This window comes from Sciurus vulgaris, assembly GCF_902686455.1.
Source record: "Sciurus vulgaris genome assembly, chromosome: 2".
Taxonomy (NCBI): Eukaryota; Metazoa; Chordata; class Mammalia; order Rodentia; family Sciuridae; genus Sciurus; species Sciurus vulgaris.
The window spans coordinates 125,628,667-125,644,216 of NC_136462.1; the positions used below are offsets into that span (position 1 = coordinate 125,628,667).

Here is a 15,550-nt window from a genome sequence, read left to right on the forward strand (position 1 = left end):
AGAGAGTATGAATTCCTCTCAGTAGAATCATTTCTATCCTACATATTTCTCTTAATGGGATTTGTGCAATCATGCAGTCTATGTTTTAGGTGATATCAGCTAAGTACCAGTACAGTAATGAAATGCGATAAGCTATATGAAAACCTAGTACATTCCCAAAAGAGAAAAAAAAGTTGAAGAGGTATATGGAATAGATTTTGGAATGGTTGGTTGCAAGCAGTAGTTATGGGGAACAGTGTAGAAGCACAGTTTTTATTACAAGATGATTCTGCACCTTTAACCAGATAGGGTTATGAAATCTGCCTCTGGCCACTCTGGAGCTACGAGCCAAAGAGCAGGTGAGCGCAGGAACCAGGGTACAGCACTCGACCTGAATGCCAGGACAACCGCTTGCTAACACCTGCTGTATGTAGATCATGTAGTGTGGCCCTTCTGGATGGATGGCACAGAGAGATCAGTAGAGATCATTTTATAGCTGAACCTGAAAGCTGGAGAAGGATGAACAACTAACCAGGTCATGGCAGTAAGATATAAAGGTGCGAATCATACACCGAACTGGAAGACTAACTTGATTGCTGTCAAAATCACGGGGATTCAAGCCATCAATCAAGATAGGCAGAGATCCATTAATCTGGTTATTAATAACAACGACTCTTTGGGGACACTTAAAATTTACCACGCGCGACCAGGAGTGCCCTCCTGTTGATAGTGCACCAATGTATAACTAAAAATAACAACAAAAAATTTTTAAAAAATCACCCGAATCTAAACAAAAACAAAGGGGGGCCAGCAAGAACCAATAACAAAGGAGCGCGAATTCTCGCGAGAATATATCAACCTCGCGGAGGCGCAGCGCCACGGAAGCCGAACTCTCGCGAGAACGTCTGCCCCTTCGCAGAGACTTGGCGCGGCCCGAAAGACTGGGACATGGCCCGGCTGGTGCCGTCCTGGACCCGGCTAGACAAACAGCAAGAGCGGGACGTACGCGAGCTCATCCGGCGTGTCTCTGGCCTCCAAGACGAGGCAGACCCCAACTTCCAGCTGGCCCTGAACTTCGCCTGGTCCAACTTCAGGTGTGCGGCACGCGAGCTCTGCGCTTGGGTCCTGGCTGCCTGCGGTGGCGGGGTCGCGACAGGGCGTGCGGCTGGGCGGCTGGACTGTGGGACCGGGGCGTGGGCGCGTCAGTCTGGGGGAACCCTCGAGGGCGCTGCTGCTGCGCGGCGCTGAGTGCCCCTTGGGTCCCTATCGCGGATGACACGCAGCTTAAACGGTGAATTGTCGGTCATGAAAAGTCGGCCCTGTTAGCATTGGTTGAGCTTCCAGCGAGTGAATCTGCTTCTCTTCTCCCTGCTGAAACCACCCCACTTAGCGCAGTACGTTGCACATCAAAAGTCATATTTTTGAATGGATGGGTAAGTGAATTTGGGAGCTATTTACTGTTGTCTCCCACACCTCCATCTCCAGCTAGAATGTAAGTAAACCTAGAACCTACTAGTAGAAATCACCTACTACAATTTCTAATGTGGGTTCTCTTATAACTAGTTCTTAATATTTATACATTTTAGGTATTTAGGTGAAGTCGCATCTCCTGTTTTTCTTTACGGAAAATGTAAATCAGACAATACTGTTATGATCATTACCATAATGGAATTATTGCTAAAAGAATGTTAATGCTACCATTCTACCTGTTTAATTTCACTAAGAACTATTTTATGTGCTGGAGATTGAAACCAGTGCCTCTTGCATGCTAAGCTCAAGCTCTGCTACAGAGATTTACCTCCAGCCCAGTAAAAATTTTCTTGAATAGTGAATGATTTGATTCATTTAAAACTTGTCAAGTTCAGAAATAAACTCATTTCTTAATTGTAATTTATAAAAATAGCAAAATTTGAAATAACATGTAGTACAAATACTTAAATTTTGCATCCCAAGTAATTTTTTATTAATATTTTAAATGTCAGTGTATAGATAGTCATCACTTTTGAATTGGGAGAGACATGAAAAGTTACTATTTCCTTTTATAGGTCAAGAAACTAAATTACAGTAGGTAAAGTGGTGTTACACATAGCCATTACTGGGGTAGAATTGGATGTGTTATTAAATAGTGTATTCTACTTCTTTTAAGTACAGATTGTTGGCTTTGCTACTAAACAATGGAAAACAAGACTTAAGTAAGCAGTACTGTTATTTTATGGTGCTACAATCTAATAGAAAAAATTAATGGATCATGTTTACATTTTGAAAATTGTGGTCATTTTCTGAACTCTAAAAAGTCAGAGATGGATAAGGCATAGCCTCTATCCTTAAGAAAGACAGAGACAAGAATTAATAACATTATGATGTATAATAAGGATTCTTAACCTGAGTGTCTGAAGAGAATTCAGGTATTTGTGAATTCAGATGAGGAAAAAAAAAAAATCACACTAACCTGGAACTGAAAAGTAGCATTTCCATCAAGTTACAAATGAAGCAACAAACCATAGTGGTATTAGTGTATCTATGACTTTGCCACTAGTAGAAATCACATTATTTTCATATCCTATTAGTTGTTGCAGATATTCCTAAATACTGTTTGCTGTTACTTTAATGGTAGATATTGGACCTATTCCTAGATCTTGTTATTTAGTGACTTAATAAATAAATATATCTGTTAATATATCACAGTTTTAAAAATTTCATAACTATATTCAATACACTTGATTTTATTTGCATTTCATTTTGTGAATTAAAAAATGTTACTCAGAGAAGGGATCCTTAGGCTCACTGGCCTTCACTCTGGCATTAAAAAGATCAGGAACAAGCCAGGTGTGGTGGCGCATGCCTGTAATCCCTGCAGCTCCGGAGGCAAAGATAAGAGAATCTCAAGTTCAAGGCAGTCTCAGCAATTCAGCAAGGCCTTAAGCAACTTATTGAGATGTTGTCTCCTTAAAAGAAAAAAAAAGCATTAAAAAATGCTAGAGGTGCTGAGGAGATGGAGTGCTTGCATTGCAAGCACGGGGCCCTGGGTTCAATCCCCAGAACCGCAAAAAAAAAAGACTGGGGATGTGGCTCAGTGGTTAAGTGCCCCTAGGTTCAATCCCTAGTGCCGAAAAAAAAAAAAAAATCAGGAGTACTTGCTAAAGAACATACTTGGGACTGTGGTTGTGGCTCAGTGGTAGAGTGCTTACCTAGCATGTGTAAAGCACTGGGTTCAATTCTTAACACCACATAAATAAAATAAAGGTATCGTGTCCTTCTACAACTAAAAATATTAATAAAAAAAAAAAGAATATGCTTTACTGGACTTAGGCACAGGGCCTTTTGTGAAGATAAAGGAACCAAAGGACAGGGCTGGGAGGCTCAGGGTACACCTGTGCCCTGAGGAAAGGATGCCTGAGCAGTCTCTGAGACATGGTGATTGTTTGCCTGTCTGGTGTTGGAGTAGTGGTGAGAGAGGTTCATTCTGGAAATGTATAGCAAAAAATAGGGTATATGGGGATATGGAGAGCTATGTGGTGACTCTACTTAACTGTATGACAAAAATGGCATAAAAATCACATTTTATCTTTATTAGATTTCATCGTTTCTTGGATGTCAACAGCCATAAAGTAGAAAAGACAATAGAAGGGTAAGTCATTCTATATGTGTGTGTATACATAGGTATATATTCAGAAATATGTGGATTTCTTATCAATTTTCTTGTTATATCTTTATAACCTTCAGTGGATTTTTTTATATATTTTAGAATTTATGAAAAATTCATTATTCATTCTGATCTCAGCAAAGCTGCTAGTTGGAAGAAATTAACTGAAGAGTTTCTAAATTCATCACTTCCCAGCATAAAGGAAATAAAGGTATGCTTCCAATTAGGGGAACTCTATTGTATATTTCACTTTTTTTCAGTCTGATTATTTTCATCTTATTTTTGTTAATATTTAACCATTCATTCTATTTTAGTGTTGTCCACTAGCTAAAACAGGATCTCCTGGAAGTTGACTTAAATGTTGCCATCAAATAAAGTGTTCTTCAGGTTTGTTATGAAAGAAAAGTCATGTTCTTGTTTAATCATCTTCTTGCCTCCAACCTATTGTAGCTATTGAGATCTGCAGTTGCACAAATCATAGCACTTTCTGGATATTTTAAAACTTTCAAATGGCTTCTCAGCACTTGGTAACAACTGCATATTCTTATTTGCTAGATGCCAGATACACTTTGATAGTGTGTCATGGGCCCCAAGACAACAATGATTCGCTAGAAGGATTCACAGAACTCAAGCTGATATCCTCACTGTTCTTATGGCTTATTGCAGTGAAAGGATTCAGGTTAAACTCAGCAAAGGGACAAGGTACATAGAGCAGAAACCAGCACAAGCCTCAGATGTCCCTTCCTAGTAGAGTCACACAGGGATCCCCTTAATTCTTCCAGTAACAGTGCATGACAACATGTGTAAAGTGTTGCCAACTTGGGCAGTTTTTTGGTGTCTAGGGTTTTTGTTGAGGTCATTCATGGAAGCAAGCCGTGCCTCTATGGCTGCCCTTAACTACTCAGACCCAGCCCAACAGAGGTCAAAATGAGGGCTTCTAGCACATGAAACAAACATTCACATTAAGTCACATTGTTAACATTAACTGTGGTCACACTGATAGAGCTTGGTCCAAGCCTTTGGCAGACACACTCTTTTCAGCAGGGTCCTCTGAGGGTTTAAGAGGTATCTGCCAGGAACCCATCTAGGTCATCAAGTATCATCAGGCATCTGGGATGTTAAGGGTTTAGGCAACCTATACTTACTCATTTAACCTTTTACTGCCCACATATATTCACTCATTTAATCTTCGCAACAACTTTTGATGAGTTTTCTATTATTGATTGCTTTCTTTTTGTTAACACTGTGGAAATTGGTATCATAAAGAAGAGAGATTTAAGACTGGAGTGTCAGTGGTAGAGTGCTTTCCTGGTCCACATGAAGCCCTGGGTTTGATTCTTAGCACTGCAAAAAAAAAAAAAAAAAAAAAAAAAAAGAGAGAGAGATCTATATAATTTTTTAAAAATTGTCCATCAGTTTAAGAAAATGGCTCTAAAGGTATTTCAGGAAGAAAGAGGGAGCTAAAGTGTTCTGAATTCATGCCCTAAGGAGTAGAAATGCACTGTACACCTAAGGACCATTTGGGAAGAAGAGACAGATCTTTTTTAGATACTTTGACTAATCTTACTTTCTAAGTAGACTTTGTATTAGTCAGCTTTCTATTGCTGTGGAAATGTTCTCAGAAAAACTGAGAAATTCAGTTTAAAAGAGGAAAGGTTTCTTTTGGCTCACAATTTCAGAGGTTTCTGTCCATAGTCAGTTGACTATTGCCTTTGGGCAGGTGGCAAGGCAGTAGTACATCTAGGGCAAACTGCACTTGGCAGAGGCTACTCATGGTAGCCAGGAACCAAAAAGAAAAAGAGGAAGGGTCTAGGGCCCCAGCGTCCCTTTCAAGTGCATACCCCCAATAATCTAACTTCCTTCCACTTGGTCCCACCTCCTAAAAGTTCCACCACCTTCCATAGGCCCACAGGCAAATGACCAAGCCTTCAACACATGACCTTTGGGGACAGTTAAGAAACATACCATAGTACTGTAGAATGGAATAATTTAGGCATCATGACACTATAATATGAATAATAAAAATAATGGCACACTTTTTTGCAGCACCTACTATGTACCAAGCACTGTTCACCCATGAAGACCATATTCACTATGTACTATTAATACCCCCATTCCAACACAGCAAATATTTTAATCTGTTTAATTTGTACAATTAAAACATGTCTATTAGCGACAGAGATGCATTGTGAGAAATGCATCTTTATGTAGTCTGTCACCGTGTGAGTGTTGTAGAGTGAACTTATCTAACCAAGGTGGTATGTCTTAACTGCTCTCATAGGCAATATGGTATAGCCTATGGCTTGTAAGCTGTAAACCTATACAGCATGTCACTGTATTGAATACGTAGGTAACGTGTAACACATTGGTATTTCTGTATCTAAACATATCTAAACAAAGAAAAGGTTCAGAAGAAATACATATGGAAGTTAAAAAAAATGGCACAACTTTACAGAGCACTTCTCATGGATAGCGCTTATAGGACTGGAAATTGCTCTGGGTGAATCAGTGAGTGCATGGTGAGTGAATGTGAAGGCCTAGGACATGATTGTGCACTGCTTTAGAATTTGTACACACTGTACACTTAGGTTATACTACATTTATAGAAAAAAATTTCTTTCATCAATAATAAGTTGTCCTGCCAGCATCATGATGCACACCTGTAAACCCAGTGACTTGGGAGGCTAAGACAGGAGGATCACAAGTTCAAGGCCAGCCTCAGCAACTTAGCTAGATGGTCTCAAAAAGAGAAAAAAGCTTAGGATATAAAGAAAGAAAATACTTTTGTACAGTTGTGCACTATATTTATGTTTTAAGCTAAGTGTCACTACAAAACAGTCAATTAGAAAAAATTAAGAAGTTTGTAAAGTAAAACGGTTACAATAAGATCAAATTAACTTTTTTTTTAATTCTGGGAATTGAACCCAGAGGTCCTCTACCACTGAGCCATATCCCTAATACTTTTTATTTTTAACTTTCTGTACTGGAGATTGAGTCAGGGGCACTTTGTGTGGGACATAGGACTTCATTCCTTGTTGGTTTGAATTGCTGTTTTATATGGTAAGCTTAGCTTTAACCTTTTAAGAAACTGCTAACTTGTTTCTCAAAGTTATCTTGTCGTTTTACATTCACTACTAACAGTGTATAAGAGTTTTGGTTTCTCCACATCCTTGCCAATACTTGTTACTGTCTCTCATTTTGATTATAGACATCCTAGGGAGGATATAGTACTATATTATTGTGGTTGGATTCACATTTCCCTAGTACCTAATGATGTTTAACATCTTTTCATGAACTTTGGAGCTTTTCAGACAAACTATGTTTCCTGTGGTGTCCGTTCAAGTTTTTTTGCCCATTTTTAAATTGAGTTATTTTGTCTTATTGAGTAGTACGAGTTGCTAGTTACTTACATATTTTTCATACAAGTTCTTTATCAAAAAAAAAATGATTTACAAGTATTTTCCTTTAGTTACTGACTTGTCTTTTCATCTTCTTAAATCTTTTTTTTTTTAAGTTTAAAAGTTTTAAATTTTAATGGAGTACATTTTGATAATTTCTTTTATGGCCTATGCTTTTGGTATTTTATCTAAAAACTCTTAGCCTAACCCAAAGCTATGAAGACTTCTTGAAGTTTTATGGTTTAGCACTTGCATTTAGGTCTGTGATCCATTTGGAGTTAATTTGTTGTATACGTTGAAGGAAAAGGGTATTAATTAACTTTTTCTCTTTTTTTTTTCCTTTTTTTAAACCTTTATTTAATTTATTTATTTATGTGGTGCTGAGGATCAAACCTAGTGCCCCACAAATACAAGGCAAGTATTCTACCACTGAACCACAACCCCAGCCCATTCTTTTTTTTTTTAACATATGGATATCCAGTTGTCCCAGTACCACTTGTTCAGTTATCATTTATCTATCAAATTGACTTGGCACCTTTGTCCCCCCCCCCCCCAAAAAAAAAAAAAAAAAAGATTTTACCTTAAATATAAGGACAGGAATTAGAGATGTAGCTCAGTGGTAGGGCACTTCCTAGCAGGCCCAAGAGATTTCATCCCCAGCAACACATACACACACACAGAGTAAGGATATAAGGCTGGATTTGAATTGTTTCATTGTTCTGTATGCCTGTCTTTATTACTTTAACTTTATAGTAAGTGTTATGGTTTAGATGTGAGGTGTCCCCCAAAGCTCATGTGTGAGACAATGCAAGAAGGTTCAGAGGAGAAATGATTAGGTTGTGCAAGTTTTAACCTGACCAGTGAATTAATCCTTGATGGGATTAACTGAGTGCTAGCTGGAGACAGGTAGGGTGTGGCTGGAGGGAGCAGTTCATTGAGGGCATGGCTATGAGGTATATATTTTGTATCTAAGAGTGGAATCTCTTTCTTGGCTTCCTGATGATGTGAGCTGCTTCCCTCTGCCACACTGTTCTATGGACTAAGACATATGAAATTGTGAACCCCCAAATAAACTTTTCCTGCTCTACTTTTGTTCTGGTTGGGTCATTTAGTCACAGCAGCCAAAAGCGGACTAAAACAGTAAGTTTTTAACTTGGGGAATGTAAGTCCTCTGTCTTAATTCATTCAGGCTGCTATGCCAAAATGCCATACACTAGGTAACAGAAATTTATTTCTCATAGTTCTAAAGGATAGAAATTTAAGATCAAGACCCTGGCAGATTTAGTATCTGGTAAGGGCTACTTCTCAGTTTACACACAGCCATCTTCTGCCTGTGCTCTCAACTGACAGAAGAGCTGATGGTCCCCCTGGGGGCTTCCTTGTTAGGACACTATCCCATTCAGTAGGGCTCTTGCCTTGGAGGTTGGTATTTCAACATGAATTTCTAGGGGAACATAAATGTTTAGACCAGTACCCTCTGCCTATCTCTCTGGAGCATGCTTATAACCCAGCGAATTGGGAGGCTGAGTCAGGAGGATTGCCAGGTTCAAGACTAGACTCAACAATTTAACAAAGCCCTCAGCAATTTAGTGCGATCCTGTCTCAGAATAAAAAATGAAAAGGACAGGAACTAGTGGTAAAGTACCCCTGAGTTTAGTCCCTAGTTCCAGAACAAACAAATAAACATCCTCCAGCTTTGTCCTTTTTCAAAATTGTTTTCTCTCTTATAGACTCCTTGAATTTCCATGTATATTTTAAAGTCATATAAATTTATACAAAAAGCCTGCTAGGATTTTGATAGGGATTGTGTTGAATCTCTAGTTCAATTTAGAATATACTGCCATCTCTTTTATGGGTTGAGTTGTGTCCTCGAAAAAGATGTACAAGTTCTATCACCTAATGTCTGTGGATGTGACCACATTATAGGGTCTTTGATAATGTAATCAAGTTAGAATGAAGTCATCCTGGATCAGAGTAGGTCTTAACCCCATAACTAGTGTTCTTATGAAAAGAGGGAAGTTTGGACATGGTCACACACAGAACATTACCTGACAGTGGAAGCAGGGGTTGAAACTGTGCTTCTGTAAGCCAAAGAATGTTAGCAATCACCACAACTACCAGAAGCAAGGGAGAAACAAGCAAAATCTTTCACTGCAGACTTCAGAGGGAGCATGGCCCTGCCAATACCTTGTTCTCAGACTTCAGCCTCCACAACTGTTAGAAATTAAGTGCCTTTTGCTTTAAACCATCCAATTTATGGCTTTTAATTATAGCAGTCTTGGGAAACTAATGTAGAAATGTGTTAGCTTTGTGTCACTATGACCAAAATGTCCAACATGAACCCTCAGGAGAGGAAAAAAGTTTATTTTATCTGTTTCAGAGGTTTAGTTCATGGTGGCCAACTACATTGCTCTGGGCCCAACGTGAGATAGAACATCATGGCAGAAGAACCTTGTAGAAGAGGGCTGGTTCATTCAGGCAGCCAGGAAGCAGAAGAAAACAGGAGAAGGAGCCCACAGGGAAGATAAACCCTTATATGGCACAACCTCAGTGACCCACCTCCTCCAGCCACACCCACCTGCCTGTAGCTACCACCAATTTATTCAAACTAGGATGGAATGATTGATTAGGTTACAGCTTTCACAGTTTTATCTCGGAATATTTATACAATAACAAAGCAGCTTTGGGGAGATACCTCATCCATCCTTTTTTTAGCTCTTTAATTTTTTTCAGCAGACTGGTCTCATAAATTAAGCTAAGAAGGGTTCTCTCTGCTGCTACTTTATAGAAGAGATTGTAGAAAAATGGTATCATTTCTTCTTTTAATGTTTAGCGTTCATCAGTAGAACCATGTGGGCTTAGCGCATTGTTTTGGAGGGTTCTCAAATTGTTGATTCAATTTCTTTAATAGATACGAGTGTCTTCAAAAATTTATTACTCATGAACTTTGGTAGATTACATCTTTCAAGGAATTGATCCATTTCATCTAAATTATGAAATTTTTAGACTTCAAGTATTCATAGTACTCCCTTATTATCCTTTTGAATGTCAATAAAATCAGGAGCGATGGCCTCTCTTCCATTTCTGGAATGTAGTATGTTTTTCTTCTTGTGTAGCATGGTTAGGCATTTATCAATATTATTAATCTTTTCAAAGAATCAGCTTTTGGTTTCATTGACTTTTTAAATTGATATTCTGTTTTCAATTTCATTGATTTCTGCTTTCATTCATATATATATGTATATATATATCAAGTGCTAGGGATTTAACCACTGAGTCACATCCCCAGCCCTTTTTATTTATTTTTTTGGGGGGGACTGGGTCTCAGTAAGTTGCTTCGGGCCTCACTAAATTACTGAGGCTGACCTTGAACTTGTGATTCTCCTGCCTCAGCTTCCCCAGTTACTGGGATTATAGGTGTGCACCACTGCACCTAGCTCTGCTCTCATTTTTTTTAATTTAGTTTCCTTGAGCAGATCTTTCTTTTTCTAACATGTATTCAGTAATATAAATTCTCCTCTGAGCATTGCCATTACTACATCATGCAAACTCGATGCTTTATAATCATTTATAGTTTACCCACATATTATTAAAAATATATTGCTTAATTTTCAAATAGTTTAGTGTTTTCCAGCTGTCATTCTGATAGTTATTTCTAGTTTATATCTGTTTTAAAATGATTGTATAATTTTCATTCACACACAGCATGGGCGCCTTATAGCAGAGTATCCAGTTTCTCCCTCCCACCTCTTATAATCATCATTCATTTCACTGAGAAGCAAAAGTCACTGAATAATTTTTTGCCATTATAATTTCAAATAAACTGCTAGGTATAATAGTGCGCTCCTGATCGTCCCAGGAATTAGGCATCCTGAGGCAGGAGGATTGAAAGTTCAAGGCCAGCCTGGGCAACTTAGCAAAATCCTGTCTCAAAATAAAAAGGACTAGAGATGTAATTCAGTGATAAAGTGCCCCTGGTTTATTCCCCAGTACCAAAGTGATATTAATAATTTTGAACAAGCTGCTTATTGTTAAATCAACTAAGAATATGGAAAATGTAAGATTTTATTTTACCTTCATTTTTTTTTTCCTTCTCTAATGCTCTTCAATTCTTTATATAAGTTCAAGTTTCCAACCTGTATCATTTTCCTTCTTTCTGAAAGATTTCTTTTAACGTTCTTGCCAGGTAGGTCTACTGGCAACAAATACCCTCAATTTTCATTTGAGAAATTCTTTATTTTTGCTTTACTATTGAAGGAGAATTTTGCTGGATACAGAATTCTAGGTTCCTGGGTTTTTTTCTTTCAACACGTACAGTATTTCACTCGCTCCCTTCTTACGTCTTTGATACCTGAGAGAATTCTAATGTAATGCCTATTCTTGTTCCCCTTAGGAACTCCTTCTCCCACCCTCAGGGTTTTTCAGGATCTTCTCTTAGACTTTCTACAATTTGTATATGATATGCTTAGGTGTAGATATTTTGTTATCTGGCTCTCTTGGTGTTTTCTAAACTTCTGTGGTTTGGTATTTGTCTTTAATTTTGGACAATTATCATTTCTTCAAATATTTCTTCTCTTGATATTCCCAATATGGTATGTTATGGCCTTTGTAGTCATCCCACAGTTCTTGTATATTCTGTTCTGTTGACGTAAGGTTAAACTCACTGGTGCTTTCTGTGGTATGCCAGTCTACTGATGAAACCATAAAAGGAATTTATCATTTCTCTTGCTCTGTGATTTATGTGTAGCTCTTCATTTTGATTCTTTCATAGAGTTTCCATCTCCCTGCTTGCATTACCCACCAGTTCTTTTTAAAAAACTAACATACTAATCAAACATGTTAATGGGATTCAGTGTGATATTTCCATACATGCATACAGCATGCATGGATCTTACCTGACCTCCTTTCTTCCACCTTGCACCTCCCTACACCCTTCCCATAACCTTAGGGATCATTATTCAAATCTTTTCTTGCTTGTAATACACTTTTTCCATTGGAGCCCTTAGCATATTAATTATAGTTATTTTAAATTTCTGATCTGATAATTCCATGTCTGAGTCTGGTTCAAGTGGTTGTACATTTTCTCCTAACATGCCATGTCAGATGCCTGGTGTTGGCTCTCTGAGCCCAGAACTCCAGGGCTTTTGGGGAGAGATGGGGACTCATCTGAGCATGTAACGCCTGTGTGACTGAAACTACTGAAGTTTCAGATTTCCCAGAGGAAAGCAGATGTTCCCCATAAGTCACATTATTTGCACAAACTATCTAGGCAAACCAGTATAGCATGGTTCAATACCTGACATTTACAACACACTGATTAATTCAGACATTTTAAGAGCTTTATCACCAGAAACCAGCCAAGGGCCATTCATGAAAATAAAGCCCTTTTGGGGACTGTGTAAGGCTTTAGTAACTCAGGCCTGCTGAGTTCACTTTTTCTTGAACAGCTAATAGCTCAATCTAGAAATCAGTTTTGTAAATGAGGAAAGACTGACTATCATAAAAATTTGAACAAATAAAAAATATGCTTTTTTATGTGTAACTCTTCACTAAAAAGCCAACGATACAAAGACAGTACTTTTCATAAAATAAATAGAATGATATATGAGAATCACTGTAAATTATAAGTAAAAAGTATCGAGACTTGAAAATTTTTAGGAACAGCATAAATTAGTTTCCAGTAAAGCAACATGAGGCTTGGGGCTGTAGCTCTGACAGAGCGCTTGTCTAGCACGTGTGAGGCACTGGGTTCAATTCTCAGCACCACATAAAACTAAACAAAAAGTAAACAAAATAAAGGCATGCTGTCCATCTACAACTACAAAAAAAATTTTTTTAAAGCAACATGAAGTGACTTTTAAGCTTATGAAAAAATGCCCACTCATCCATAAGACAAAGGCAAACCAAAGCAACACTGAGGTAATATTTCACTTACCTGATTAGTAAAAACCATGGAAAACAGATGATTTTATATTCTTTGCAGTTACATACACACTATTGTACTGAAAACAAATATGTATAATATTTTAAAAATTATAATATTCATGGGGATTATTTTGACATTCCTTAAAATTCTGAATGCAAATATTCTTTGGCTAAACATTTTACTTTTTAGGAATTTATTATATAGATAAACTCATAATTATGAAACAACCTAAGTTAGTGATAGCAAAAGATTGGGAAAAAATCTGAATGTTATACATAGGACACTGGTTAAATAAAAAAAATCACATCTATGTTAAAACGACTGGTTATGTCTAAGCTTCATGATGCATATTACCACAAGAGTAAAATCCATTTTTAACCATACTCTGAAGACTTTACAGTTGTTTTAGGAGAAAAGACTGTCATCCATTCAGATGTCTCATACTTGTTAGCAGTATAGAACTCAAACCTTAGATGGCTTTGAGGTTCCTTATGTGTACTCATTTGAACTATGAAAAATGTCTACAGGTTAGGATTTATTTAGATGTAACTTGTTTTCTAAGACCAGAAAAAAAAAAAATGGGGATGTAGCTATCATGGGGTTATCTTTCATTACTCAATCTAGTTTAGAAAGCACTTACCAACCTCATTGATTCATGTTCTGCATTTTTGTTTTAAAGACAGATGCACATTATTCCATACTGTCACTCCTTCTGTGTCTGTCTGATTCTCCTTCAAACAGCAATTATGTGGAAACACCAAGAGAGAAAGAAGTGGGTATGTTACCAGATAGTTTAACATATAAGAAATAAAAGAGAAACTGATTTTATTGCTTAATTACTTAGATGTTGAGATTTTATTAAAATTGTAAAAATCTGAGACTACTTCTGTTGCTTTGGATGCCATTGCAAATTTTCATTTAAAATGCAAATTCTGACTTTGTACATTAAACTACCTTCATTCCATAAAAGAAAATTCACTTTTGAGAGTGAGTTAATTAAAATGTAAAATGTATGAGAGCATTAGTTTGTTTCAAAAATTTTGAAGTTTTATTTTCTCATTGTGTTTTATTTTGAGGTTTGTTTAGACTTCTTTCCTCAGTGTTGGCTTTTTTCAGGTTTTGTCATACAGCTGATAAGATTTTTCTGTTGTATTTTAGAAAAGAAAGATGATTTTGACTGGGGAAAATACTTGATGGAAGGTGAAGAAATTGACCTTGGTCCAAATGTGGACACACCAGTAAGTGGCATTGGTTTTTCTATTGAAAATGTAAATACATGCCCAAATGATATAGATAATTTTAGTGGGTCGTTCTGCCCTGAAGTATCCTAGCTAAAATGAACACTCTGCACTGAGCTAGAAGTTTATTATGGAAAACTTGTTACAATTCTATACTGGGCTGGGCATGGTGGCTCACGCTTGTAATCTCAGTGGCCGGGGAGGCTGAGACAGGAGTATCTTGAGTTCAAAGCCAGCCTCTGTAACTCAGTGAGGCCCTAAGCAACTCAGTGAGACCCTGTCTCTAAATAAAATACAAAAAAAGGGCTGGAGATGTGGCTCGGTGGTTAAGCGCCCCTGAATTCAATCCCCAGTACCAAAAATAAAGATTCTGTACTGGCAAATTGAGTGGGGTAAACATAACTATCCCTTAAACAGCAGCGATCTTGGAATTTTTGCTACAAAATCATTCTGTTCCTAAAATAGGCATTTAGAGATTTTATTTTGAGGGGAGTGGGTACCAGGGATTGAATCCAGGGACAGTTTCCTACAGAGCCACATCCCCAGCCCTTTTTTTTTTTTTTGTGGTACTGGGGATCGAAATCAGGGCCTTGTGCTTGCAAGGCAAGCACTCTACCAGCTGAGCCATCTCCCAAGCCCCCAAGCCCTTTTTAAAATTTTATTTTGAAACAGGGTCTTGCTGAGTTGCTTAGGGCCTCACTAAGTTGCTGAGGCTGACTTTGAACTTGAATCTTCTTACCTAAGCTTTCTTGAGTCGCTGGGATTTCAGGCATGTGCCACTGTGTTCACAACACTTAGAGGTTTAGGGAAAGGTTTCATTTGGTTTTGATTTTCTGTCCATGTTGCTCCAGTTTTTTTCTTGTGAAATTTTCTTAATTTTTAAACCCAAATAGCTTTCACTGTTGTACTGTCTCAGTGTAACATGTATTTCCTTTTTAAATCAGAACTGGTCTGAAGACAGTGAAGAAGAAGATGCTCAACAGCCCTTAAGCAGGGAGGACTCTGGGATCCAGGTGGACAGGACTCCATTAGAAGAACAAGATCAAAATAGAAACCTGGGGCCCCGAGTCAGCTGGAAAGGTATTGTATGTGTTGGTTCTACCCCCACTTACAAAACAAATCTTAAACCATTCATAGATCTTGTTTATATAGTGTCTAGGAAGTAGCACTATAGCAATGTCCTGCATTTGCTCCTTAGTGCCACTTTATAAAAAAAGTAGTAATAATACTGGCACTATAGAATTAATGTTGAAAAGGGATTTAGAATGCAGGGTTTTTTTGTTTTGTTTTGTTTTTTGTTTTTTTAAACAGTTCTGATAATTTTATTAGTTCTAAATGTTCCCATTTATTTTGTTTACTTTGAAGG

The 15,550-nt window shown here is 37.6% G+C and overlaps 1 protein-coding gene across 2 annotated transcripts in view; it reads left to right on the forward strand.

The window, feature by feature from the left end:
• Positions 1–884: 884 nt before the first annotated feature.
• The window catches only part of TUBGCP5 (tubulin gamma complex component 5), a 36,048-nt gene continuing 21,382 nt past the window's right edge, over positions 885–15,550 (forward strand). The window contains exons 1-6 of one of the 2 annotated variants that reach the window (XM_079128434.1): positions 885–1,073; positions 3,554–3,607; positions 3,725–3,833; positions 13,626–13,722; positions 14,105–14,184; positions 15,129–15,264. In XM_079128434.1, the coding sequence (XP_078984560.1) occupies positions 928–1,073; positions 3,554–3,607; positions 3,725–3,833; positions 13,626–13,722; positions 14,105–14,184; positions 15,129–15,264 (622 nt within the window). In that variant the 5' untranslated portion in view covers positions 885–927. Of the gene's footprint in view, positions 1,074–3,553; positions 3,608–3,724; positions 3,834–13,625; positions 13,723–14,104; positions 14,185–15,128; positions 15,265–15,550 lie in introns of those variants that run through there. The other variant, XM_079128435.1, reaches the window with a different exon arrangement.